General features: G+C 36.7%; 2 protein-coding genes across 4 annotated transcripts in view; one reads left to right on the forward strand and one right to left on the reverse strand.

Moving 5' to 3' along the window:
* CPS1 (carbamoyl-phosphate synthase 1) overlaps positions 1-27,316 on the reverse strand; it is a 357,074-nt gene that overhangs the window by 272,189 nt on the left and 57,569 nt on the right. Inside the window, exon 3 of the mRNA XM_035007224.1 lies at positions 2,445-2,557. The gene's annotated coding sequence lies outside the window, so the exon portion shown is untranslated. The remainder of the gene's footprint in view (positions 1-2,444; positions 2,558-27,316) is intronic.
* On the forward strand, positions 1,728-27,105 carry MYL1 (myosin light chain 1). Of its 3 annotated transcripts, none has more exons than XM_035007232.1 (7): positions 1,728-2,012; positions 16,306-16,330; positions 20,566-20,709; positions 23,047-23,220; positions 23,675-23,752; positions 25,965-26,007; positions 26,795-27,105. In XM_035007232.1, exons 1-6 carry the CDS (start codon positions 1,890-1,892, stop codon positions 25,991-25,993), a joined length of 573 nt encoding a protein of 190 aa, XP_034863123.1. In that variant the 5' UTR covers positions 1,728-1,889; the 3' UTR covers positions 25,994-26,007; positions 26,795-27,105. The 3 variants fall into 3 exon arrangements, with proteins under 3 accessions (XP_034863123.1, XP_034863122.1, XP_034863124.1); XM_035007231.1 differs by lacking the exon at positions 16,306-16,330 and adding an exon at positions 16,584-16,611; XM_035007233.1 differs by lacking the exon at positions 1,728-2,012 and adding an exon at positions 15,455-15,535.

A 27,316-nucleotide genomic window follows, 5' to 3' on the forward strand; every position in this document is an offset into this window, starting at 1 on the left:
TCCGCCTTCGGCTCAGGTCATGATCCCAGGGTCCTGGGATCAAGCCCTGCATCAGGCTCCCTGCTCAGTGGGGAGTCTGCTTCTCCCTCCGCTGCTTCCCCTGCTTGTGCTCTCCCCCTCTTCCACTCTCTCTCAAGTAAATTAAAAAAAAAAAAAATCGTAAAAAAAGAAAAAAAAAAAAACCCACTTCTCCTGAACCTATGTGGATAATATAATCCAGTAGATCAGGCCACCCCAGGCGATAAGGAAATTGCTACAAGGGGTCAGATGTGACTTAAGTAAATTATTGCTAATATGGGAGTCTAAATGTCTCTTAGTTGTAATATATGAAGAGGAATAGTGACCTTCCCCAAATTGGGGAATGCTTTTATATCAGACCAAAAGAAAATGGAAAATGGATAACAAATCTGTGTTTGTCTTTAAACACAATATTCAACAACTAGAATATAAATGTGTGTATTTACACATACACATTTATATATGTATGTGTGTATATATATGTGTATGTGTGTGCATATATATATTATATATATATGTATATATACACACACCATATGCTCTTATATATCCAACTATCTAATGTATAAATATGCTCTTTTAAAATCCCAAACTAGCTACTGAGTTTTTTGGGAGGTTTTGTTTTGGTTTATTTTGTACTTTGGGTTTTTTCTTATAATGAATAACTACTCATTAATTAAATAACCTCACAAGTTAAAAAGAACAGAAGTGAAGATGGTACATTGCTTAATCTTATGCTTCTTAATATGAGAATCTAGCTTTGCAAAGTGAGGAACCCAAAGACAGAAAAGGAAAAATTTTCAAGTTACCCATCAAAACTCACACCATATTGATAATTAAAGTCCTTTTCTCTCTTTATTTCTCTGCCCACTTAGATAAAAAGTGTATCTTACCTCCCTGGTATGGATAAAAAAAAATTCCAAGAGATAAGTAATTAGGCTTTATGCCATTTAGGAAGTAAAATGAATAAGTATCTACTTTGACAGTTATTTTACTATTAGAAAAGCTGTTTTGCAAGAAGGTAAATCTTGCTGTCATTCCATTCCATTTAATTTTTTTCATTATAGAAAGAAAATTAAGTTATAGGAAGCAGTTTTGAATTATTTTTCTTTAGCATACAGTTCATTACAATTAAAAAGAGAGAGAGGGAGGGATGGAGAGAGAGGCAGAGTTTGTGCTCCCTAGAAGGGAAAGCACTTTAATATTTGATGGGCTTTCCTTATACGTCTGTTTTTTATTTTTAAACACCACCACCTCTTTGCTGACCAACAACTTCTTGCAAATTATGGCAAGGGTGGGGGAGGAGCATGAGCAAAGGAGTTGAGTCAAAGTTGGTGATACTGCCTGCCAAAATTCCAAGTTGAAATCAAATCCTTCGGTAAAGTTTCTTAGGCATGAAAAAAATAAAAAGATTTACAACTTCAGCAGAACTGTAATTCTACCAAGAAAAAGTATCAGTCAATCTACTTGACTATCACCAAAGGATCTGAAGCTGGCTTTGTGATACTTCTTTCTCCTTTCTATATGGAGGTGGGGGAGGGGGGGAAAGGCAAGAGGAGTTAAAAAAAAAAAAAAATTGATGAAGCCCTGACCCTTAAGATTCCATTTATAGTCCGAGCCTGAATGCCATCCCCCTTGACTAGCAAACTGTCCAATCCAGCCGCATGTGTCAAGATTCTGTTAGGCACTAAGTGAAATATATATGCATGCCCTTATACCATTTAACACTCTGGGTCCACCTTCAAAACACTGGGCTGTGGATCAACTGAAGCACCACTCCTCTTCCAAGAATCACTTTGACAGGTTCTTTTGCAGGTGCTCTTTTTCTTTCTTTCTTTTTTTTTTTTTTTAAACCCATCGTTTTTAACAAAATGGCACCCAAGAAGGACGTGAAGAAACCTGCTGCTGCCGCCGCCGCCCCAGCCCCAGCACCTGCACCTGCACCTGCCCCAGCCAAACCCAAAGAAGAAAAAATTGACCTCTCTGCCATTAAGGTAACTAAAGCGGTGAGCTGTTTGGTCACTGAAACATCTTTCAACAGTAGGAAACTCTAGGAACTTGCAAAGGGGTATATTTTTCATTGAGAGAGACAGCGTTACTACATGGACTGGTAGATTGGGGGAGAAAAGAATCCTGATTAAAAAATAAATAAACTCAAAAAAAAATTAAACAAATAAATAAATAATAAACTCTAGCATATAATTTCATTCCTATGAGTATGATATTGTCTGTGGAACCTGTATTTGCTCTCATTTTTTGTTCTCTGGTTTTCTTTTTTCCCCTAAATGGTCAGAGTGCAATTTAGGGACAAAGTGTGTACGTGCAAAGGTGTTTTACCAATACTTAAACCAGTGTTTTATCTTGTTTCGTTTTGTTTCATCTTGTTTTGTTTGAAACAAAATCTCTGTGGAAACTGGATCCCTTACCTTAATGCTACATCAAAAGGAAATTTTCCGCCCCTCCTTGTTTCCAAAAGTTTAAAAACAGCTGATGACCCAGTTGTCCTGGCTGTATTTATTTGACAGTGGCTTTATTTCATCTGAAAAAGAGAAGATTTTTGCAATTCAAGTTAATTCCCCCTTCAGCTTTGTTTAATAAATTTTGATACACTAAATTAGATCTCAGTGCAGACAATTATGCACTCAAGTGTTTCAGTGACTCTGTCATCTTGTTTATTTATATACAGTATTTAATTCAGAATGTGTGAGCTGCTTCTAAATGAAACTAACCCCCCAAATATGATAAAACTTGGTTATATGGCTTTTAGCTTATGTCTTTGAGCTCTTGTATATTGATCTTTAACCAAGGAGAATGTGATTGATTTTTGTGTCAACGCTTTGCTGTGATCAAAGTTCTCAACTGCCAAAAGATTACCTGCTTATGGGAAAATGATGCAGTGGATGTGCCTGTTACCTCTCGGTGATGTGATCCCTCAAACATGCGCCTTCTCCTCCTTCACTGGGGCTGGATTGGTCTGAATGACAGTTTGAAAATCTTTATCTAATGAACTCTGCTTTATATGGAGAACTAACAGGCGAAAGGGCCTACTAGGTGATCTTCTCTCTTAAGCCAAAAGTTCTGTACATAATAAATCTAAATTTTGCTAACTTAATACTATTTAATTCCAAAGACAAAGCTGACCTATAAATAAACGTTTCACTGAGTAATTTAGTATAATCACGGATTTTAAAAAATACTTCTGACATAAATACTGCATTGGATCACCCTTAGATATATGTGGTGACATTAAATGAATACATCCATAATTTTTGTAGCATTCTGGTTAAACACGAGATTTTATGTTCCAAAGTAGGAGTGGATTATGAAATATTTTATCTTGAGTGTGTAGGTACCTAAAGTCATATTTGAAAAAAGCTGGTCAGAGAATCTAATATTGGTTAGGAAGTATTCTTAATGAATATCCACTTAGGAGGAGAAATGCATGTCAGATCTTCTAATGAATGGTACTCTACCTAAAAGACTGCATATAATTCACTAAGAGGAAACCAAATTTTTCAACTCCAGCAATTCTAGCTAATGTATCTTTATAGATGCACACTGACTACATTATACAATGAATGTGATTACGGCCATGACAATAATTCCAATCATGTGTATTATTTGACTCTCCACTCTATCCTAAGAGTGGAGGTGTGAATCAGTGTCAAAGCTATTCCTCTGTATTTATTGTGATTTATAAGACAATATTACCTCTTTGCATCTAAGATTACAAGTATCTGGGGGAGAAAATGTGCCTTCTTAAGAAGAAAAGGAAATATCCCACTAATGAATATAGGCATTAATTTTCTTCCCTGAAGAAATACAAGATGACTGACTGAATGAATGAATGAATGAATAAGTAAATTTACTTATTCATTTATTTACTTTGGCAGTAAGAAAACTTCAAGAAAAGACAAAATATCACTTAAAATTAAACTGATTAGTTGTTCACAGCAGAGAAGTGAAATCCTGAAAAACTGGTTTATCCTTTTATCTATATGTTGAATTAATGCCAATATGGCTAAGGTAGCTAGCACAACTACGCAAAAGAAGAAAATACTCTTAGAACGTCTCTGCAGTGATGAGGTATGCTCCATCTTCACTAGTTCATTACAAAACGAGAGATGGGATGGATCCTGATAAGGATGCAAACCTAAAAGGAGCAATTAAATGAATCTAGAACAGGAGGAATTTAACCTTTATGTTTCATTCAGAGAGCCTACTCCTAATAGAGAGAAAATGAAAAGAACAGATTGAAACTAACATATTTTTGTAAAGGAATTTAAATGCCTTCAATGATTTGCATTCATCAATATGAATTCAGTGCACACTTATTGGTATTATAGCCAAAGAATGTGGTATAACTTGAGAACTATATAAAATTTAATTTCATCCCAGTAGGTAACGAGGGTAATTAAAATGTACATTAAAACATTTCATATTATGATGCTTTTAATCATTTAATGATGTTTCTAGATATATTACCTCATATAAGTTACAAACTTTTTTCAAGCAGAGAAAATGAACTCTAAAGAAAGTAATAGAGCTGTTATATGTGTTCATTAACTTTCTGAAAACTCGATAAGGAACAAAACTTAATTGGATTTTAAACTTTCTTTCATAAATCATATAAGATTAGAAATCCGGCTGTCCTCATCAAAAGGAATGTGATCCTGCCATTTGCAACGACGTGGATGGAACTGGAGGGTGTTATGCTGAGTGAAATAAGTCAATCAGAGAAAGACATGTATCAAATGACCTCACTGATATGAGGAATTCTTAATCTCAGGAAACAAACTGAGGGCTGCTGGAGTTGGGGGGGTGGGAGGGATGGGGTGGCTGGGTGATAGGCATTGGGGAGGGTATGTGCTATGGTGAGCGCTGTGAATTGTGCAAGACTGTTGAATCACAGATCTGTACCTCTGAAACAAATAATGCAATATATGTTAAGAAAAAAAAAAGAAGAAGAAGATAGCAGGAGGGGAAGAATGAAGTGGGGGAATCAGAGGGGGAGATGAACCATGAGAGACGATGGACTCTGAAAAATAAACTGAGGGTTCCAGAGGGGAGGGGGGTGGGAGGATGGGTTAGCCTGGTGATGGGTATTAAAGAGGGCATGTTCTGCATGGAGCACTGGGTGTTATGCACAAACAATGAATCATGGAACACTACATCAAAAACTAATGATGTAATGTATGGTGATTAACATAACAATAAAAAATTTTAAAAAGAAATCTGGCTGTCCTTTAGACTTTGAGTAATGCCAAAGTGTAAGGATAATTATCTCTGTGTAGGACTACAGGCATAGGAATAGTAATATTTAATTCCTCAATACTATTCCTAGCTAATATCTATGTTCCACCATACAATATACCATGTTTATCAGCCATATATTTAACTCCCCATAAACTCTGAACAATCTTTAATATTGTTAATTAGTTTTATCAATTTCTGTAATGTGCTTTCCAACCTGATTTCCTAGTTTGTTGGTTATTTAGAACATTTGTTCAGTTGTTCTAACACAAAACCTTTGATATTCATGGAGGGAATGCTTACCTGATGTCCTATGCCCATGAATGTTCTATGAGTACCCTTTTCAAAAACACAAAACTGCTGATATTTGAACATTAAAGTTGCTGTCCTGGGTGGTTCTAAGCACTCTTTGCTTTCAGAGAGCTGACACTTCCAACAATGATGCCCAGGCTAAAGAACACTGCCTGACAGAATTCCAAGTGTAAGACTTAAAATCCACCATGAGTAGGGGTGCCTGGGTGGCTCAGTCGGTTAAGCGGCTGCCTTCGGCTCAGGTCATGATCCCAGTGTCCTGGGATCGAGCCCCACGTCAGGCTCCCTGCTCAGTGGAGAGCTTGCTTCTTCCTCTCCCTCTCCCTGCTGTTCTGCCTACTTGTGCTCTCTCTCTGTCAAATAAATAAAATCTTTAAAAAAAAAAATCCACCATGAGTATAGCTGCAGGTGCAAACATAAGAATTAACACCTGCTGCCCAACACTTCAGCCAAGTGTTGAAATGATGAAAGAAAACAAATAATGAGATGACTATGTGCCTAGATTTTTAAAAATCTTCAATGTGTAAGTAAATGTTTTGCATGATGCATGCCTTAGTTGATATGCCAGGATTGCTATGAGGTGATGAGACTTTGAATTGTGTCTTTCCCAATGTGCTGCTTAAGTTTTAATTCTCACCGTATTCACTGTAATTCAATCAGGTCATCTCTGACTAGATACTGCAGGCGAAATTACAAAAAGTGGTAAAGGTACAGAATGCATTGACAGAAACTCATCCGATAACAAATCTCAATAATTTACTGCACAGTTGGGGAGATTTAAGCTTTCAATTTAATGGGTAATGTGGAAATAGAGCATTCCCAATAAATACATCTATTTACTGATGGGTATTCAGTGGAGGCAAATATTCTGTATACATTTGCAATACCTGACTTGTTCTGGTCAAGGTACAGGATTGTCTGTATTAATCTACAAATTCTTTTTTCTCGGCTCTAATAAGGCTAATACAAACCCAGTCCCACTTTGAAGAATTCCTGGGAAAAATCAAATGAGGTCATGGCCCATGAAAGGCTTTGAAAATTATAAAGTTCTTTGTAATATAATAATAAATATTCATTGAGATTTAACTCTGTGCCCTATTATCTTATTTAATCCTCAAAACAGTATATTGAGGTTGTTTTTAGCCTCATTTTGCAAGAAAAGAAATTGAGCCTAATAAGGTTCAGTGCTATGTCCATGATCAAATAACTAGGTGATGGACCTAGAATTTAACCTTTCAGCCAAATCCAGAGTCAACTGTGGTAATCATATCCTAAACCACCTCCTGTTTATAAAGAGTAAGTTGCTGTTAAGAATGCATGAAGAAGGGGTGCTTGGGTGGCTCAGTCAGCTGAGTGGCTGACTCTTGATTTCAGGTCAGGTTATGATCTCGGGAGCCTGGGATCGAGCTCTGCGAAGGGCTCCCCGCTCAGCAGGGAGTCTGCTTGAGGACTCTCTCCCTCTCTCTCTGCTCCTCCTCCCGCTTGCATTCTTTCTCTCTCTCTCAAATAAATAAATAAATCTTAAAAAAAAAAAAAAAGAAAAGAATGCATGAAGAAGGGGCACCTGGGTGGCCCAGTTGGTTAAGTGTCTGACTCTTGATTTCAACTCAGGTCATGATCTCAGGGTTGTGAGATCAAGCCCCATGTCAGGCTCCATGCTGGGAGTGAAGCCTGCTTGGGATTCTCTCTCTCTCCCACTCTTAAAAAAAAAAAAAAAAAAAAAAAAACCCTAATGTGTAAAGAAGCCTTTTTTTATTTTTTTTATTTTTTATTTTTTTTAAAGATTTTATTTATTTATTTGAGACAGAGAAAATGAGAGAGAGAGAGCACATGAGAGAGGGGAGGGTCAGAGGGAGAAGCAGGCTCCCTGCCGAGCAGGGAGGCCGATGCGGGACTCGATCCAGGGACTCGATCCAGGGACTCCAGGATCATGACCTGAGCCGAAGGCAGTCGCTTAACCAACTGAGCCACCCAGGCGCCCAAGAAGCCTTTTTTTATTCTTAAGGGTGTGAGGTAGAGCGGATCTCATATCACCCTGCACAACCCTGTGTAGCCAGTGGAGGAAGTGACAGGCACACATCAGAGCAAGTTGACCTAGACTTTTGACCTTGGCAGTCCACTACTCTGTTCTCCGTAGCTCTTCCCTATCTCTGCACCTGTTGCTGAAAGGTTGAGTGTTCTCTTTTACAGCTAGAAGGTGGGAAGACCTAGAAAGACCCTTAGTCACTTTGCTCTAGTTTCCTGTAAAAAGTTGTAAATGGAACATGGCTATTTTTTTAAAAAGGTTGCTACGAGAGTAGATTAGTAGTTGCCAGGGATGGAGCTAGGGGTGGGGTAAATGAGTGAAGGTGGTCAGAGGGTACAAACTTCCAGTTATAAGATAAATAGGTTCTGGAATCTAATATACAACATAATGACTATAGTTAACAATACCATACTGTATATTTTAAAGTTGCTAAGAGAGTAGATCTTAAAAGTTCTCACCACATACACACACACACACATACTTTTTTAATTTAAAAAAATGTGACATGATGAATATATCAACTATCCTTATTGTGGTGATCATTTCACAATATCAAAATCATCACATATCAAATCACACTATACACCTTAAATTTACACTGTTAGGTCAATTATATCTCGATACAGCTGGAGAAAATAAACTATACCAAAGTATTTTTAAATGCTCTTAAATGTAATGAAACAGACAAATTTTTTTAAATAATTTTTGTTTTTTTAATTAAATATACACATACCAAAACTGACCTCCAAATTTTGCCATCAGGCTAATATTCTAACAAAGGTATGGGATCTCTATTTTGTTTACAGGTAGATAGCATGATTGAAACTGGGAAGAGGGCGCCTGGGTGGCTCAGTTGGTTAAGCGACTGCCTTCGGCTCAGGTCATGATCCTGGAGTCCCGGGATCGAGTCCCGCATTGGGCTCCCTGCTCAGCAGGGAGTCTGCTTCTCCCTCTGACCCTCCTCCCTCTCATGCTCTCTGTCTCTCATTGTCTCTCTCGCAAATAAATAAAATCTTAAAAAAAAAATTTTAAAAAAAAAAAGAAAGAAAGAAACTGGGAAGAAATATCAGCCATATATCCTTTAGAGTGATATGTAGAAATATAATACCACATGTATAATGATTAAATCTTAACCTTAACTAGCTTGAGGAAAAGAACTAGAAAAAGAACACATATCATGAATTTCTGATTAGAAGGAATGGGTGAAAATATTTATAAGTTGTCTCTAAGTTTTCTTTATGTAATTTTAAGAGTTTATCCTTTTTGAGGCACCTGGGTGGCCCAGTCAAGCATCCAACTCTTGATCTCAGTTCAGGTCTTGATCTCAAGGTCTTGAGCTCAAGTCCTACATTGGGCTCTACACTAGGTGTATAGCCTACTTTAAAAGAAAAGAATTTGTCTTTTTTTTACCCTGGCCCTTCAATAATATGAATTAATTTTTAATACAACTATAATGTAACAAATTTCAATATGAATCCATTTGCAGTGTGAATATAACCTCAGGAGCAAATAAAAAATTATTTGAGATTACCACTAGGTATCAATATCAAGTTTCCACTCTCAAACATCTATGATGTACAAGAAGAGAACAGGTGGAATGGAGTGGGAAAGTACTAAAGGACATTCTGTAACTCTCTAAAATTACATTTTGAATTATACGTCAACTGCATCATGTCTTTGCAAAGTAAAATGCAGTTTGGAAAGGAACAGATACGTTCACCAATTAATAGTGAATAGCCCTTTTAATTGTAAAGATAATGAAATCTTTGCAAGACAAGGAGACCACAAAGTGACAGTGCCTAATTTAGACTCTTGACATTTTAATGTTGCAAATGAACCCCCTGGCAAGTTGTCTTAGAAGACGTTCCATAATTACCCAGCATTAAGCACCATCTGACTCATGGAAATTATGGAAAGGATTATATTTAGTCTGCTGATCCTACACTTTCTTCTGCTTCTCCTCACACTGAAATACTTTTTGTATGAAAATAAGATCTGCTATAGTTTGTTTCTACATCAACTTCTACAGTTTGTTTCTCACTCCAAATCAGAATTTGGAAGGCAAAAGTTGCAATATACAAGTAGTCGTGGCTTTAATTATACTAGTTAAAAATTTAAACTATATGGATGATAAGTCCTTGCTCTTCTGGTCATAAATTGATAATAGTGAGTTGAAGCCAGAGGGAAAAAATATGCCCTAAAGATAAAACCACATCTTATTCAACTGTATATTCCTCCTTTCACTGTGGCAAATGAAGTCTTTGCACCTAGTAAGTGCCCAATGGTACATTTTCTCTAGTTTTTAAAACATCTGCTTCACTTGAATTCAGTGTTATGAAATTATATTTTAACATCTCTTTTTCTAGATTACTTCAAAATAATGTTACTTCTTGAGTTTTTAGCACCATGCCCTTTTCCATTAAAAAAGCAAGTTGAGGTTGTTTCTACTGTCAAAAGCATGGAAAACTCATAACATTGCAGAACCATAGTAACCCTAGAAATCACACAGTATAATATTCTATATTTGAGGAAGCCATGACCCAGATAAGAGAAGTTATTTAATCAAAAGACACATGCTTTATTATCACAGAACAAAATTCTGCATACCTCAATCCCTGTCTAGTTCTCTTTCCACCATATGAAAAGACCTGAAATCTCTAAAATGGTAATGCCAATATTGATATATCCCTCTGGTCACAAGAGGAACTTTCATTCCAGATAAGTAGGAAAAAGCGGATACTTTTAATTTCTTAAAACACATACACCAAGAATTTTTCTAAGCTCCTATTTTAAAAAAAAAGAGGAAGGAAGGAACAAAAACACAACTTGGATTTTTAATAAATTACAAACAAACAAGTGTACAAAGTGGAGGAGGTACAACTCTTAAATCTTAAATCTATCAATTATTAACCATAAGAAAGCTAATGAAAAATCTGAAAAAGTATAGACTTAGGTCACATTTTTAAATTTTTATTAAAATTCAGGCACCTGGGTGGCTCAGTTGGTTAAGCGACTGCCTTTGGCTCAGGTCATGATCCTGGAGTCCCAGGATCGAGTCCCGCATCGGGCTCCCTGCTCGGCAGGGAGTCTGCTTCTCCCTCTGGCCCTAACCCCTCTCATGTGCTCTCTCTCATTCGCCCTCTCTCAAATAAATAAATAAAATCTTAAAAAAAAAAACCTATTTAAAAAAATTTTTTATGAAAATTCACTTAGGCTTCTCATTAATTCTTATAGGTGTGAATTGTGTTATTTTAAATAATTCAGCGTTTGCTCTAATGTGACCAAATTCAGTTTTGACTAGTCCACACTTTCTGAGCACAGAATTACTCATTTCCCCTTCTGTTCAGATCAATGTATCCAGTACAGCCGTCTATTCTCTCTTATATTAGACAGGCTGGACTGGTATTGTATTCTTAATTTCTTGTTGTTCTTAATTTCTACTTTTTATAACACATTATAGTCACCAGCCTAAGTATATCCTTTGTTGAGGTAAAAAAAAAAAGATGCAATGAAAAATATTTATCTCCTTTAAATGAAGTGAGTTATTCTGAGGCACAAAACTCTTTATTTCCAAAATGGTATTTCTGCTGGCCTTTTATGGTGAGTCCTGGTAACTCTGAGATTAGAGTGAAAATTAATCATTTAAATTTTCCTTAGGTTTTGCATACATCCTGGGTCTTTAGAGGCCTCTCTGTCTGGTATTAAATTAGAGAATGTGCAGCAATGTTTTCTTGCTTGAATATTGGCTCTGGTGAGATTAACTTCTTTAACTTAGCCTTACCAGTCATTAGTCTCATTCCGTCTTGCAGGGAAGATGTTGTTGTTTAAAGACTATAGTCTGTGTTCCTTCCTAGGGCATTTTCACCTGTATTCAACAACACGGGTCTCCCAGATCCTCCTTAATTATAGCTTTTCTTGTTATGCTAAAGCTTAACATACAGCAATTTCAGAGCCTTTTGATTAAATTCATTTTAATATTTTCCCTATAAATTAATTCCTTCTGTATACCAGAAGCTTTACCTTGTTTTTAATCAGTTAACCAAACATCATGATTACTAATAGAAAAACGATTCTCGAAGTGAGAAGAGATCTGTAAACATTGCAATAAAAAATCCTTTTCAGTACCAGTAACAGTCAACTACTACTTACCTAAATCCAATATCAAAGAGCACATGAGTCCCAAAAATGTGGAATATAGTTATTAGACTAACAGTCTAATACAGATATCAGGCTAAGATAGAAAAGCCCTGTTAAAAAGCAAATCAAGGGGGCGCCTGGGTGGCTCAGTCGTTGGGCGGCTGCCTTCGGCTCAGGTCATGATCCCGGAGGCCTGGGATCGAGTCCCACATCGGGCTCCCTTCTCGGCGGGAGGCCTGCTTCTCCCTCTCCCACTCCTCCTGCTTGTGTTCCTGCTCTCGCTATCTCTGTCTCTGTCAAATAAATAAAATAAAATAAAAAGCAAATCAAGGGTTGGCAAATGAGAATTCCTGATCATAAACTTTATATAAAATGTAAGGAAAGGCTCTGGAAATATAAAGGCACATATATCAATAATTCAAAATGAGCAATGAGCGTGCCTAGTATGTGCTTGGCAGTTCTAGATGCTGGGCGTGTAGCACTGGGGGGAGATCATATGAACCATCTGTAGAATGGAAGCTCTTTGAAGGAGATGATGAAGTCTCTTCCCTCAGGGAATGTAATATTCTAGAGGAGAAGCTCATGTTTGAAGGAGGAACTTACTATACATGTGTCCTAATGATTTTAATTTATTGCAAATCTGTTGAACTAATATAGGCAAACAAGGTATTTCATAGAGATATGGGGAATAAAATATAAGAATAAGGCAGAGGCCACTCTCTAGATGGCAGGAAGAAATTGGGGTGGGCCCATGTCCAATTTGCATCATGGACAAAGATAAATGGCTTTCAGTAATGGCCTGGGTTTTCCAGAAGTTTACAACCAGGAAGGTTAAACATCTTTCAGTTAGAAGAAAGGAGCTAAGTAAATAGAAAGAAAAGGTCCTTTCAAGAGAAGATTTTATCAGGACTTTGAATATTTAATTTCTAAGAAACAGAGATGAGAGGAGAGCATTCCAGATAGAAGAGACTTAAGTCTAATTTTTAAAACAAACCACATGATGACACAGCAAACTGAGTCCAAAATCAGCTGACATTTTGTATTTATATCATGCCTTGTTCAAAGAGCTGATTACTTCATCACTACAACACCAAGAAAGAGATGCAAGAGAAACTTTTCATCATTTGTGAATGTACCAGAGATAAAGTAACATTTTCCATTTAGTCTATGAGCACAGCATTCACCTCTTTTAACTTTTAAACTATAGTTTATTCTCTAGGATGGACTACACTGTAGCCTTTTCTACTGTTGTCAGTAACTTGCTTACATGTTTACTTTGATTTTCAATAGGTACAAAAAATCTAAACTCTGATCTTCTCTGTGGTAAAGATATACAGAAAAAATAGAGTGAAATAGTTTGACAACTGCCTGTCACTTCTATTTTAATAATAGCAAACCTTTGGGCGCCTGGGTGGCTCAGTTGGTTAAGCGACTGCCTTCGGCTCAGGTCATGATCTCAGGGTCCTGGGATCGAGTCCCGCATCGGGCTCCCTGCTCCTTGGGAGCCTGCTTCTCCCTCTGCCCCTCTCTCACTCTCTGTCTCTCATGAATAAATAAATAAAATCTTAAAAAAATAATAATAATAGCAAACCTTTACATAATATCCAAGTGGTTAGGAATAGCTTATTTATAGCATAAATACAACTTTTAAAATGACTTTCCAGTTTACTCCACAGATTTTATACAAATTGATATTTTATATGAATTTGAGGACACATTTTTCTACTCAAAAAAAAAAAATGAGCATTCTGTAGGGCAATTTTGATGGCTTATTTATTTGTAGTTATTAATTCTACTAAAGATATATACTAGTTCTCAATATTAATCATAGGGCAATTCAAATTTAATGACACAATACATGAATATAATTACAAGACTAAAAAGAACACAAAGAAACATGGTCTGCTCTCATGGCTTTAATTTGGGCATCAAAAATCATGAGACCAGGGTTGATGGAGGGAGGTAGGCAAGGGATGGCCTAAATGGGTGATGGGCGTTAAGGAGGGTACTTGTAATGAGCACTGGGTGTTACATGTAAGTGATGACTCACTAAATTTTACACCTGAAACCAATTTTAGCATATATGTTAACTAACTTGAATTTAAATAAGAACTTGAAGGAAAAAAATCATGAGATTCCAAATTACACAATTATCAAAGGTGACAAATTTCCACCTTTGTCCCTCCCTTCCATTCCCCCTAATAATTTAAAGCATTTAAATTTTTCTATTAGCTTCCATTTCTCATAAACTCTCAAAATGTTTATTTATGAAAATATGTTTTCCTGGGTAGTAGTATTTTTAAATAATGTTTTTAATCCTCATCTTGACCCTATGAGATTTTTTTCACTACTTGTAAACTTTGGACAAAAATGATATGAAAAAAAGCGATATGCATTTAAATATTGATTTCTTCCTAAATGGCTTGAGGGAAAGCTGTAAAGTATTCATCTGTCTAGCAGGGGGAATCCTCATGCTTGACATGACCATTCCTTTAAAAACAATTGCTGTGGGCGCCTGGGTGGCTCAGTCGGTTAGGCGACTGCCTTCGGCTCAGGTCATGATCCTGGAGTCCCGGGATCGAGTCCCGCATCGGGCTCCCTGCTTGGCAGGGGGTCTGCTTCTCCCTCTGACCCTCCCCCCTCTCATGCTCTCCCTCTCTCATTCTCTCTCTCAAATAAATAAATAAAATCTTTAAAAAAATAAAAATAAAAAAAATAAAATAAAAATAAAAACAATTGCTGAGACAGCACTCAAATCAAAATTTATCTCCAACATTCTTTACACCTATAACCTGCTTTAGGTATGTAGAACACCGATAAACATGTCTGAACTTTAGTGGACATGCTAGGACTTATCTTTCCTAGTATCACTTTTCACAGTACCCTTCTCAGAAGGGAGTTGCCCCCTATTTTCAGGTAAAATGCCACGAAAACCCGTTACCAGCCAATCCCATAGACATGTTTAAAATCCTAAAGTATAAATTGGCATTCAACAGCCCCTGTTTTGGGTCTTTCTGGAGACTGAGGATGGAGGGAAATACCCACCCCTGGTGTAAGAAAGCTAAAGGAGAATGGTGAAAATGGAGCTCCAACCCACCCCTGGCTTAGATACACTCTCTACATCTCAGAGCACAGCTTGCAGAAGAGTGGTCTTTAATGAGAGGTTTCAAGAAGGGACCGCATCGTCACTTGGGTGAACCCTAAGAAACACGAAGAATGCGCATGGCCTTTTCAAGTCCCCTGAACTTTGCCACAAGGGACAGAGCTCCAGAGGATGTTCCTTCTAGAGTCATTGCCATTTGAAACCCCAAGCCAGTCCCATCCAAAAAATTCCATTAAATATCCGAACTTGCTGACTCGAAGTTTGCAAAGTCCATAATTCACCAAGAGAAGGGGTCAGGCTGAGTGTGAAGGAAATTCTAAGCTCCTCTGCACTTGAACAGGTAAGAAGCTTCTTAAAGGAAGAGGCTAAAGGGACCGTCTCGGGGATAAATACCATAAAAGTACTGACAGACTTCGGTCTCATTATGGCTGTCCACTCCTAGGTTCTGGTTGCCTAAAAATAGCCCTCAGGGTACAGAGCCCTCCTTCCCTTTGCCCTAAGAAAGCCAAAGATCCCTCCAAAGGGAGTGGCCCTGTGTCTCTGAAACCTGATGCTAGCTGTGAGGTCACAGCTTCCCCAGCAATAAAAGGCAGCCTCAGGGAAGGGGGCCCCACTCAGGGACTGGAGCGGCCCTCAACTCACTCTTCAGCTTGGCCACTGTTCCGCAGCCCAGAGGCTCTGCCATGGTGGGTCCTAGGAGAAAACGGTTTTTCCTTTATAGGAGGATATGAATCGTGCATATGACCTTTTTGAGTAGAAAGGCAGACAAGGAACAGAATTGAGGGGAGAACATATTTGGTGTAAATCTATAGAACCTGCTTTTGCTTTTGGTTGAGGTGGGGTGAGGATAGAAGAGATTAATTCGAGCTATTATGTTAACTGAAAAAAATACATCTTACTCCCCAAAGCAGTACTTTATGCTTCACTAACTTTTGCTATATCACATTTATTCTATCTAACCGGGGGGGGGGGGGGGGGCGGGGAGCAGAAACTGCTAGTATAGCAAAATATTATACCTTTAAAAACTGTCTGATGAAGATAACTAAAATTAAGTAAACTACTTGTGACACATTGAGCCAAAAGCTACTAGTTAAATAGAAGAAAGAATTAAGGAGATCTTTTTAATGCAGTGTATCTGTATTTCTGAATGAAGGGTATCTGTATTAGACATATCTTAAATACATCACAGGCTAGTATATTATTCCAGGAAGTTATTTGACTTAGCATTTGTTAAATCATTGATTCATTGATGAAGATACAGAGAGATGTTCCCTAACTATCTTTCGCAATAGCTTATTTTTCCTAGATTCGAAAGTATCCTAAGGCAACCTTCTTATTCTATGACACCTACATGTCTTCTTAAAAATCTCAGAACAGCGAGCACTCATCCTTCTGTCAATGCATTTGAAAGAGTACTAGTTGTTTCTTTCTTTCTCCCTCTCTCCCGCCACTGCAGTCCTTCAGCGCTGACCAGATTGCTGGTAAGTGAATTGAGCTTCTCTACTCCACACGTAGGCAGAGCACTGCCTCGTTTCTGAAATATCCCTTATCTCTAAGGCATGTTTCTGCATGGCTCAACCTGTTAGTGTCCAAGCTAAGCCTGAACTCTGAAAAGTTGGCTTACTTTTGGAACTTACTTTGAAGATTACTCAGGGAATGAGCCTGGATACACTTAAAAATCAGGATATTTTTGTTTGGTTAAAATATTCTTTGTGGTTAATTTCTTTCTAACAGATCGAGTTCTCTAAGGAACAGCAGGATGGTAAGTTTAAAAAGATACAGTTGTTAATATGTGCACACTCATAAAGGCAGCATGTGAGAAAACCAACTCCCTCGGGATGAGATTAGCTCTTCCCAATCATCCCCACTGGTGTTGCCACTCTAAATATAAATGCTCTCAATCACTCTATAAGTTTTCTCAACGTGAACCCCCTGCTTATAATCAGTAATCAAAGGTTTAAGCAAACAAGACAGATACCATAAAATACGTCCTTATATTCACTGCTTTCTACATAAAACCATTTTGATACAGTAGCCAATACCATATATATTACCCCAAAAAAGGCTGGAGATTTTGAATGGCTAATCTGTTCATCAAATCCCTAAAGAGAGATTGGCAGGTCTGAATTGTTCAATCTAGAACTGTGAAACTGCCCAATTACCAGACCTACATAATTTCAATGGGCATGAGTTGAGAGAAGCAGGTGAAGTGGATATAGAATAAAAGTAAATTCAGAGACAAAGAAGGAGGAGTAATTTATCATATAACTGCAAGGAACATTAGACATCTCCTGGTCTGTCTTCAGAAATACAAGACAGTCTCTCAAAGAGCTGATAGGACTTGCTCAAGGACCCAAACTATTAGTAACAGGATCAAAATCTGGTATTAGTTTAATTAAAAAATTCATAAAAACAGTTACTAACCAGAAGACTTCAAACTCTTCAGATTCAAGAGAATCTGAGCAGTTTCCCTAACACTTCCACTTTTTCTCCTTTGGGCCTTTGGATCCAAGAGATCCCATGCCCCACAAGACGTGTTTGTTCTCTAGAAGTACAGGGGAGAATGCTTTATGGAGTGAAAGTGGCCCAAGTTCAACGAAATGGATACAGAAGTACATCTATAGAAGGGAGAGGAAGAAAAAATTTGTTGAATGATAGCATATAAATTAGGATATTGGTCATAAAAATTAGTATGTATATATGTTATGATATGTAATATATAAATAATTATAATTATAGGTGTTTAATAAGTACCTATGCAAATACTCGGTTCTCTACCTAAAAAATTCCACATTTTCAGTCTGTTTCAATATCTAAAATATTCATGTTTGGACATCAATTAAGAAAAAAAGAAGCATATTTGCTGTAGTAGAAACTTACATGTATCTACATCATGGCTGATGGTCTCATGACAAGAGATTAGGTGATTTGATGGCTCAGAACTCAAGAGCATTTGAAATTATACTACAAAGGACTGGTTGTTTTTATTATTGAAAACAGTGGTAACTCTAATTTGTTTGACTCTTAATGCATTTTTAACTAGTGATGCTGCTACATTATCAGCTACTGCAACCCAGTCCTCTTAAAAATCTCATTTACAGTGTCATTTTGACCAGACTCTGGTGGGACAAAGCAACAGAAGACTTAAAAACCCCTGCAGGGACAGAAGGACTTACTGTTGACCATTAAACCTATAACTACATACATGAACTAGGTTTTAGGTATAGAGGTTCAGGAAATGTTGGTGTGGTGGACTGGTTTTCTCTTGCCAGGAAAAAAAATGGAAGCATTTGAAATTTAAATGGAAACAATGCTTTCAAAAATGAATGAAAACTTCCTTCGTTTCCTTCCTTGTTCAGTGATTAAAGAGTTTTGGTCATGGCTGCTCTATTTGAAGGTATCACAGGTTGCAAGGAAAGAAGAAGAAAAAAAAAAACAAAATTATTCACATTCTAAAGGTCTACGTCCTGTGCTGTCCAGTAGAGTTGCCACTTGGCCACATGTGGCTATTTAAACTTAAATTTTAATTAATTAAAATAAATACATTTAAAAATCTATTTTCTTAGTTGCACTAGTCATATTTCAGCACTCAGGGGCCACAGGTGGTTTTTTGGGCAGCCCAAAAATAGAACATTTTGATTGTCATAAAAAGGTCTAGAACAGTGTTGGTCTAGCCCAGGGGCTGTCAATTTTTTTTCGTAAAGGGCCAAATTGTCAATATGTTAGGGTTTATTGGGAGTACAGTCTCTGTGAAAACAACTCAACTCCATCGCTGAGGTTTAAAAACAGTCATAAACAATACATAAATGTATTATTGGCTGTATTCCAATCCTGCTTTATTTTACAAAAAGAGGTGCCCAGCCTGTAGGCAGTAGTTTGCTAATCCATTATTCTAGACTCAAGAGAATAAATCTTAAAAATCTGAGATAGGAAGAGCAGTATCTTTCTGTCCTAGGTGTTTAAATCAACAAAGGGTTAATGCCAGAGAGATTCTATTACAGCCCATAAAATCCTATCTCTATATCAGCATGGGACCAGGGTAATAGTGAGCCCCCTGAGCAATCTGCATGAAAGCCTGGAGCCAATAACAAGAATAGTTCAGTTTCACATGTCCCTTAGAAAGACAAAAAATAATATTTGACTAATGACCCCACTGTGCCTATAGCATGCTTTTTAGTTTAGGGGAATGATCTGTTACAGTCAAATTGCACAGAATCTGAAGGGGAAATTTTAGCAAACAATGGCGACACGATCTATAGTTGATTGTGAATATAATGTCTGGTGCAACCTTAGATCAGGGGATGGACGGCTGATAAAAGAGGGTACTTTGCTGAGTAATCTATCTAGATGGCATCTTTTGATCTGAGGTCACTAATGGCCCAAATACACTTCTTTCAGCTCTACCAGTTCCTTCACAAATGGTTTTTTGAGTGTTGCTAGGATTAACTCCAACAAGTTGCCATCAGTACTTTTGGGTTCCCCAGAAAATTTAATTATATTATGGTTAGAAGTTTCAGTTAAAATGTCATTTCTGGCCCCTTAATCCATAGTACTACCCTTTTCTGTTTTTTTGATATACACTTCTTAATTCTGAAAGGCCAAAATAGCTCCACCAACAGAGAATGACAAAATTTAGGGAAAGTTAGCAATAGAGTGATTGTGATAAAAATAGACAACACTTTAAAAATATGTACTTACATGTACACACATGTAAGTACAAATTGACCTAGAAAAATCTGAATAAAATTGGTGGAGTCTACCAATGTGAACATTCTGGTTGTGATAGTATACTATAACTTTGCAAAATGTTACTACTGGGGTAAACTAGACAGAGTATTTAAGAGATCTCTCTGTATTTTTTCTTAAAATTACCTGTGAACTTACAATTATCTACACAAAATTTTAATTAAAAATGTATACTTAAATTCTAAAGCTAATATAGCAACATGTTGTCATACGTATCATCTGAAGAAGAGTAAGTTTAAAAAGATTATCATAGTGAGAGATCCAAACAAATATTTCTCCTTCCAAACTGATTATACTAGGAGCCATTTAAAGTCATACACTGGTTAAATGACACTCTAGACCTTAAAGGTTTGTTTCACCTTTCTAATTTTTTTTCCTGAAAAACGAAGTTGCTCCTGAAGATAACTAGTCAAGGGGAGAGTCTAGGAAATTTGTGCTCCAAGAGGAGGTTTTTCTAAATAATTTGAGAAATCTGGATTAACCTCATGTAACACATCCCTGATTGAAAATTTGTTTTCTTGAAATTTTATTAACTTTCTTAATTATGAGGAGTTCTTAAGATTTCTCAAGACCTCAGAATTTCTTAACCCAGTCCTGCTTCCCAGGCAGATGAAGGAAATATGAATAAATATGACAAGGAGCTTCAATTTCCATATCTGATTAATAATAATATATGATTCGAAGTTGGAAGTGCTGTTTTAAAGCAGTCCAAAAAAGAAATGTCAAAAAGGATTGCCAGTGGCAGTTTGAGCCTGGAAAAGGGAGAGTCCAAGGATAACTTAAGTGGTCACAAAAGTTGAGAAACAGAGGAGAGTGTGAACTGGATTCTTGATGGTAGATTGGAGATTTGTAAGTGGTTACAAAAGTTGAAAAACAGAGGAGAGAGTGAACTGGATCCTTGATGAAGTTAGGGGTAATTTATAGTTCTGAAGGAGAAAAAAAGCACCCTAATGCTTCTTGCTTCTTGCAGAATTCAAGGAGGCGTTCCTCCTGTTTGATAGAACGGGTGAATGTAAGATCACCTTAAGCCAGGTCGGTGATCTCCTTCGAGCTCTGGGCACAAATCCCACCAATGCGGAAGTCAAGAAGGTGCTGGGAAACCCCAGCAATGAAGGTAACCAAGCAGCTGGGAAGCAAGCTCGCACACGCACATGAAAGAGAGAGACAGAGAGAGAGCACGCATGCATGTATGTAAGAGAAAGAGAAATTTATTGAGAAATAAGATCCACAGAATAGAGTTTAGGGCGGCTGGGTGGCTCAGATGGTTAAGCGTCTGCCTTCGGCTCAGGTCATGATCCCAGGGTCCTGGGATCGAGTCCCACCTCGGGCTCCCTGCTTCTCCCTCTGCCTCTCTCTCTCTCTCTGTCTCTCATGAATAAATAAATAAAATCTTAAAAAAAAAAAAAAGAATAGAGTTTAATTTGCTCTTGATGGTAAGTGTGCCTCTTGGCTGTCTAGAATCTCAGTTTTTTCCTCATAAAATAAGTTAACCTTCCTTTGAGAATTTGTAAGCATGATAAAATTTCATGCTAATGAAATAATACCTAAAGCTAACATTGTCATCATCATCATCCTACCTAAGGTTCATAATTTAAAGGCTAATGAATGAAATAATATCCAAATCTGCACATTTTTCTCAAAACTTCAAAGGCAAAAACACATTTTGACAAAAATGTTAAATATGGCTAAAACACAATATACTTTGTAAGCAACTCAGTAGCAACTCACTGACAAAAGCTGTGGAAATAAAATCTCAATGCTCTCAGGAGGTTGAAAATACCTGCTGACTTTGCCCAGTGCTCAGTCTGTGACCATCTTAAAATTAACTCAGCTCTCCTAATTAAGAATCGACAGAATGTCACTGTAATAAGAGTATTTTCTATTTCCAAAGAACTACAAGAAGACCTAAAAATCTAAGCCCAAACCTATAAACCCCTCAAGCAAATCCTGCGACAAAAGACTGAGTATGTAAGTGGCACCATCGTAGAAGTCACTTGCTCGATACAGTAATCCAGTTATTAGTCTGGAACAAGAAAAAATTTTTCTGATCCCAATGGTTCATGGCAAAGGGTAATAGTCTATTGGAGAATACCACCCTGAACAAAAGACATGAGACAACACTGAAATTTTTTCAAGTAGATATTTGGGATGTTTATCTTTGCCATGAGGGGAAAAAAAGAGGGGAAAGCAAAAAGCAAATAATCTAATTTTTCTCTTGATAACTGAAAAGACTATTCTCCTTTGTTACCAAAGTGGGAAGGAGTGGATTTGATTTCAAGCAAACCTTGTTACTTGTTTCAAGTAAAACATCGTAGTTCTTACAGGATAGAGTTTTGATGATCAGAGATAATATGTATTTAATTCATTCACTTAAAAACATTTCATTGACAATGTACTAAGTACCAGAGGAACAGGATGGGCTTGATTCTACCTCTAAATCAGTCTCCTGGAATTTTTCTCAAACTTCATTTTCTTTAGAGGAAAATGTCCAGGTAAATCATGCAAAAGGTAGCTGAGAGCATGAGATAAAGTGAGAGAACAACAGCTAGATCTTATTCTGTAGATGTCACTTTCTAACTTACCAAAACATCCATCTTCTTTAGAATTATTAGGTAAATATTCATTTATTCAGTGTTCAAGTTTGATCTTTTTAATATTATTCCATTTTTATTCTATGAGGAAAGACTAGTAAAAGGGAATTTTAATTTTAGGGTTACTTAACTTTATCCATTCACATCCATCTGGATAGTCTCTTTGATACTTTTGTTGTGAATGCAATTTACCTTACCATAGTGAAGAAAACCTTACCATCCCCAGACCTCTAAACTGCAAAGAAGTCAGGAGATCACAAGGAATTTGACATACACACTCTCCTCATAGGCTTCTTTTTAAAGTTACTTAAAATTTAAGGAAACTGAAAGCTCTACAAAAGCTCAGGACAAAGGAGGCATATATTTTAAGTTAAGTTTTACTGTATTTATATGCTAATGGGTTTGTTGTATCAGTATATTTTTTGCATTGCTTCTCTGGTATTTATAGAAAATATTAAATTGACCATACTAATAAAAAGTAGCTAACAATTATTCAGCACTCAGTTTATCCCAGGTATTATAATATATTTTGCAGGTATTATCTCATTTAGTGCTCACACTAACACTATGAGGAATCTCTATTTTACAGGTGAAAAAGTTGAGGTACAAAAGGATGAAGAAAGTTGCCCATGATCACATAGTTGTAAATGGTGGATTGGGGATAAAAGCTTAAGCACGAGGACTCCAGAGCTCATGTTATTATCTATTACCAATTTTTTGTCATCAGCAATTTACCAACTGAAATTTAAGCTATATGAAGATATTTTAGATCTTCTGGAATGAACTCTCAAGTTTAATTTGTGATTTAGAAATGACATTTTATGGTAGCTAATAACTCTCTCAATTGCAATTTCTTCCAGAGATGAATGCCAAGAAAATTGAGTTTGAACAATTTCTGCCCATGATGCAAGCTATTTCCAACAACAAGGACCAGGGCACTTATGAAGACTTTGTTGAGGGTCTGCGTGTCTTTGACAAGGAGGGCAATGGCACAGTCATGGGTGCTGAACTCCGCCATGTTTTAGCCACATTGGGTAAGGAAAATTTATTTCAATGGATTTAATAGGACAGAATATATAGGAAGGAGCATGATTAGGGGGATCAAGTTCTAACAAAACAGGTAGGGGGTAAAGCTAAAAGATGAAAAAGAACAGTCAAAAATTAATGACCATTTCCACTGGCCTCAGTGTCAACGAGTGTGTCTGGGGGAAATGGTAACTTCAGTTACTAGTAATAAATAAGTAAAGTAAAACATCGTAGTTCTTACAGGATAGAGTTTTGATGATCAGAGATAATATGTATTTAATTCATTCACTTAAAAACATTTCATTGACAATGTACTAAGTACCAGAGGAACAGGATGGGCTTGATTTCTGTCCTCCAAGAGCTTAATCATAGTCTCCAGAAACCCAAAACTGATCACTTATGATGGAATTTAGAAAATATCCCCTGGCCTTCTTTCTGAGCAAAGAGTTTTTGTTTCATCAGGTGAAAAAATGAAAGAGGAGGAAGTGGAAGCCCTGATGGCAGGTCAGGAAGACTCCAATGGCTGCATCAACTATGAAGGTACCATCTCATGTGCTTGGTGCTCACAGCAACTCTTAATGGATTGCATTGTTGATGGACTCCTTGTGAGCTTAAAATGACTTTTTTGTCTTTGCTTCTCTCATTGAACATACTCATGGTTTTTTTTTATTATTATCAATCAATTATACAATAACTCTAAGAGTCTGACTGTATACCTAAGATTTTTATTCCAGTGGGCTTTGACATGCCTATGCATTGTGATACAGCTTACAATGTGTTTTCACGTGTATTTTTTTCTTTCTAGATCTGTATAAAATCTCTGTAAGATAGACAGGGTTTGTGTCAGAATGAAGTGTAATAGAATATGAAAGTTGGAGAGATCTCAAAATCCTTTACAGCAAGCAATTATGAAAATGAGGAAGCTGAGGGCCAAAGAGGTCTAGTTACTGCATGAAGATCACATCATAAATGGAAGGGCTGGCGCTAAAATTTCATTCTTCTTCTTGTCTGGTGTTTTTGCTTAAATCAAAGTCATCTCATGGCCAACTATCTATGTCCTGCTACCAATTTACAGCAGCTTCACCTACGGGGTCTGAAAAACAACACACCCCACAAAATAAAGATGCAAAATAAAATTACATGATATAATCTGTAAATTTTAAAATTTCCAGTAAAATTGAGAAACTTACCTATCCTCCCAAAAAGACTAACCTGGCCACTTTTCAACAAAGCTATGCTGATAGCTTTGATGTAAATGTAGACTTATGAAGTCTAATGACTGGGGAAAAAGTAAGAAAAGCAGAGAGAAGAGAGGGAAGGAAAGGAGGGAGGGGGAAAGAAGAGGAGAGGAGAGGACAGAAGAAAAGGAAAGCAGTCAGCCAAGCACATCGTCACTGACAATCTTGATTAAACTTTACTTTTTTCCCATAAACGTTTTACATTTGGTTATTGCCATAAATACATTACATAAAAGAAGAATCATTTAATAAATATTGTTTGGACAAGTGAAGAGTCATCTAGAAAATAAAGTCATATCTGGATCTCATACCAGAATAAATTTCAAACGGTTCAAAAATTTAAATGTAAGAGCTGAAAGCATAAAAGCCATGGACAAATTATTTTATAACTTTGAGAGTGGGAAGGTGTTTCTAATGCTGATAAAAACCCAGAAGGCATTACAAGTTTTGATAAATGCAACCACATAATTTTTTTTAAACTCCATATGGCAAAAGCCACCAGAAGCAAAGTCAAAAGACAAATAGCAAACCATAAAAAAAGTAATCAGTATCAGCAAAAGCTCATTTTCCTAATTAAAACAAAAACTACTGCAAATTAATAAAAAGACTACAACCCAATAGAAAAATTAACAAGTACATAAACAATTCACAGAAAAAGAAATAAAAACTATCTATCAATATAATATGCTAAACTTCACTACTAATAAAAGAAACGCAGATTAACCCTACATGGAGATACCATTTTTCAATAAGATGATTGCCAAAGATTAAAAGACAACACTTTGGGTTGAGGAGAGTGTGTGAAAACAGGTAATCTCATGCATTCCTGTTGGGAATGTCAATCAATAAAACCCCGATACAGTGAGGTAGTATTAATAATCCTAGCAAATCTACATCATGGGATGTGGTTTTTAGATATACTTGCACTCAAGTGAAATGAGTGATACGTGGTTATTCATTACCGTGTTGTTGGTAAATATTTGAACAACTTAATGTCCACCAATATAGGATGTATCAACGAGATTCTGGTATATCTACAGAATGAAATTCCCTACAGTGCCCCCAAAATAATGATACTCTTGTTTACGGTCATTCAGTGAGAAAAGCAAATGCAAAAGAGTGTGTAGAGTATGCCACCATTGGGGAGAGTTTTAGAAACAGATATTTGTATTTTCTTATACATGTATAATAGCTCCACCAACTTTTCTGTAAAGAGAAACTAGGTAGATGGGAGACAGTGGTGAGGAACAGTCTGTTTTTGTTATAAGCTCTTTTATACTCTAAAGAAAACTTTTAACCATGTGAATGTACCACTTCTTCCCAAAAAAATGAAATTTACAAAGTCAGGAGAAAAGCCATGAATCCAGGATGAAGAATTGTGGACTGCACCGAGCTTAAAACAATAAATGCTCCTATTATCGCTGAGAAAAATTAAGATTGAACTTACTTGCTAAATCTCTCTTTCATTAAACTTGATGGTCTTCTAACTTAAACTGTCTATATTATGCCCACAGCTTTTGTCAAACATATCATGTCCAATTAAATGGAGCTCTCAAGGTAAATATTTTGCTTTTTATTATATAAGGCTTTCTTGATATTGTGTTTTTAGAAAATTCAACAGCTTCACTTTATGTGCTGTAAACATAATTAGTATTAGTTCTTAGTTAAGATTTATTTATATTAACCAGAAAATATCAACTCTTTTCAACCCATCTCAACTCCTGAAGTGGGTTACTTGGAAATAGACCATTTGGGGGGGGCGCCTGAGTGGCTCAGTTGTTAAGTGTCTGCCTTCAGCTCAGGTCATGATCCCAGGGTCCTGGGATCGAGCCCCTCATCGGGCTCCATACTCAGCAAGGAGCCTGCTGCTCCCCCTGCCTGTGCACTCTCTCTATCTCTCTCTTGGTGTCTCTCAAAAAATAAATAAAATCTTTAAAAAAAAAAAAAGGAAATAGAGCATTTTGTATAAGTGTAGAAGCAAAAATTTCTGAGATGTTTGCTGCCCTCTGTAAACCTTAGCTTTGATTGTACTGTAATTATGCAGTGGAGATTCAACAAGCCAGGGACTAGTTAATGAATTTAGCTGGAACATCACACTAATAAAAGTATGAGCCTAAGTTCTTTGACTAATTGATACAGTTTTTAACAATTACTGCTCTAGAAAACCAGGTTATCATAGTTCAAAGTTAAGCACTTGCAACTAGATTATTACAAGTAGGAAATGGCTTACTTTCGAAGTGCTGTTCATTCTATGCTTTATTCCACATTATTTCCTCCCCAGCTTTCTTTCTGAAAAGATGCAATCAACATTTAACTCAGTTTCCCGTTTCCTTTCCAAATCAAGGATTGTTTATGAAGACTGGCTGGAAACTTCTTGCAATAACACCCATGACTTACTGTCCAGACCTGCTTACCATCATTCAGACAACAAAACAACATGGACCGTTCTAGACTGAAGGACTCCCTGAACTTTTATATACTTCACGTTCCTCTCTGAATTGTATTCATACCACACAAATCAAGTGTCTCCTGCTCTAGACGAAAAGGATAAAATACTGACAACCTCAAATTCAAGTACCACTCTTCATTTTCCACCAGGGGTCAATGAACATCCTTAAAATACTAAATCAATAAATAATTTTGGTCAGTCTGGAATGTTCCAGTTGCATTGTGTTTTTTATCTTCTTGCTTAGGGAAAGTAATTTTTAAATTTTCAATTATTTGTTACTGTACAGAATATGGATGAATTGTAAAATTTTAAAGAATAAGTCACTGCAGTCTACATAGCAATAACATACTGAATCATCATCATCATCATCATGTTACTGAAAAAGTGAGAGAACTGAGGAAATTCAGATAGGATCAG

Source organism: Mirounga leonina, unplaced genomic scaffold (genome assembly GCF_011800145.1).
Source record: "Mirounga leonina isolate KUSES-001 unplaced genomic scaffold, KU_Mleo_1.0 Mir_151, whole genome shotgun sequence".
Lineage (NCBI taxonomy): Eukaryota > Metazoa > Chordata > Mammalia > Carnivora > Phocidae > Mirounga > Mirounga leonina.

Excerpts from the sequence above, each read along its gene's own strand:
- MYL1 (XM_035007231.1), top strand. The coding sequence starts at position 1,890 with ATGGCACCCAAGAAGGACGTGAAGAAACCTGCTGCTGCCGCCGCCGCC. Across the intron at positions 16,612-20,565 it reads CTCTAAGGAACAGCAGGATG|AATTCAAGGAGGCGTTCCTC; the intron begins GTAAGTTTAAAA and ends TGCTTCTTGCAG. Across the intron at positions 23,221-23,674 it reads CCATGTTTTAGCCACATTGG|GTGAAAAAATGAAAGAGGAG; the intron begins GTAAGGAAAATT and ends TTGTTTCATCAG.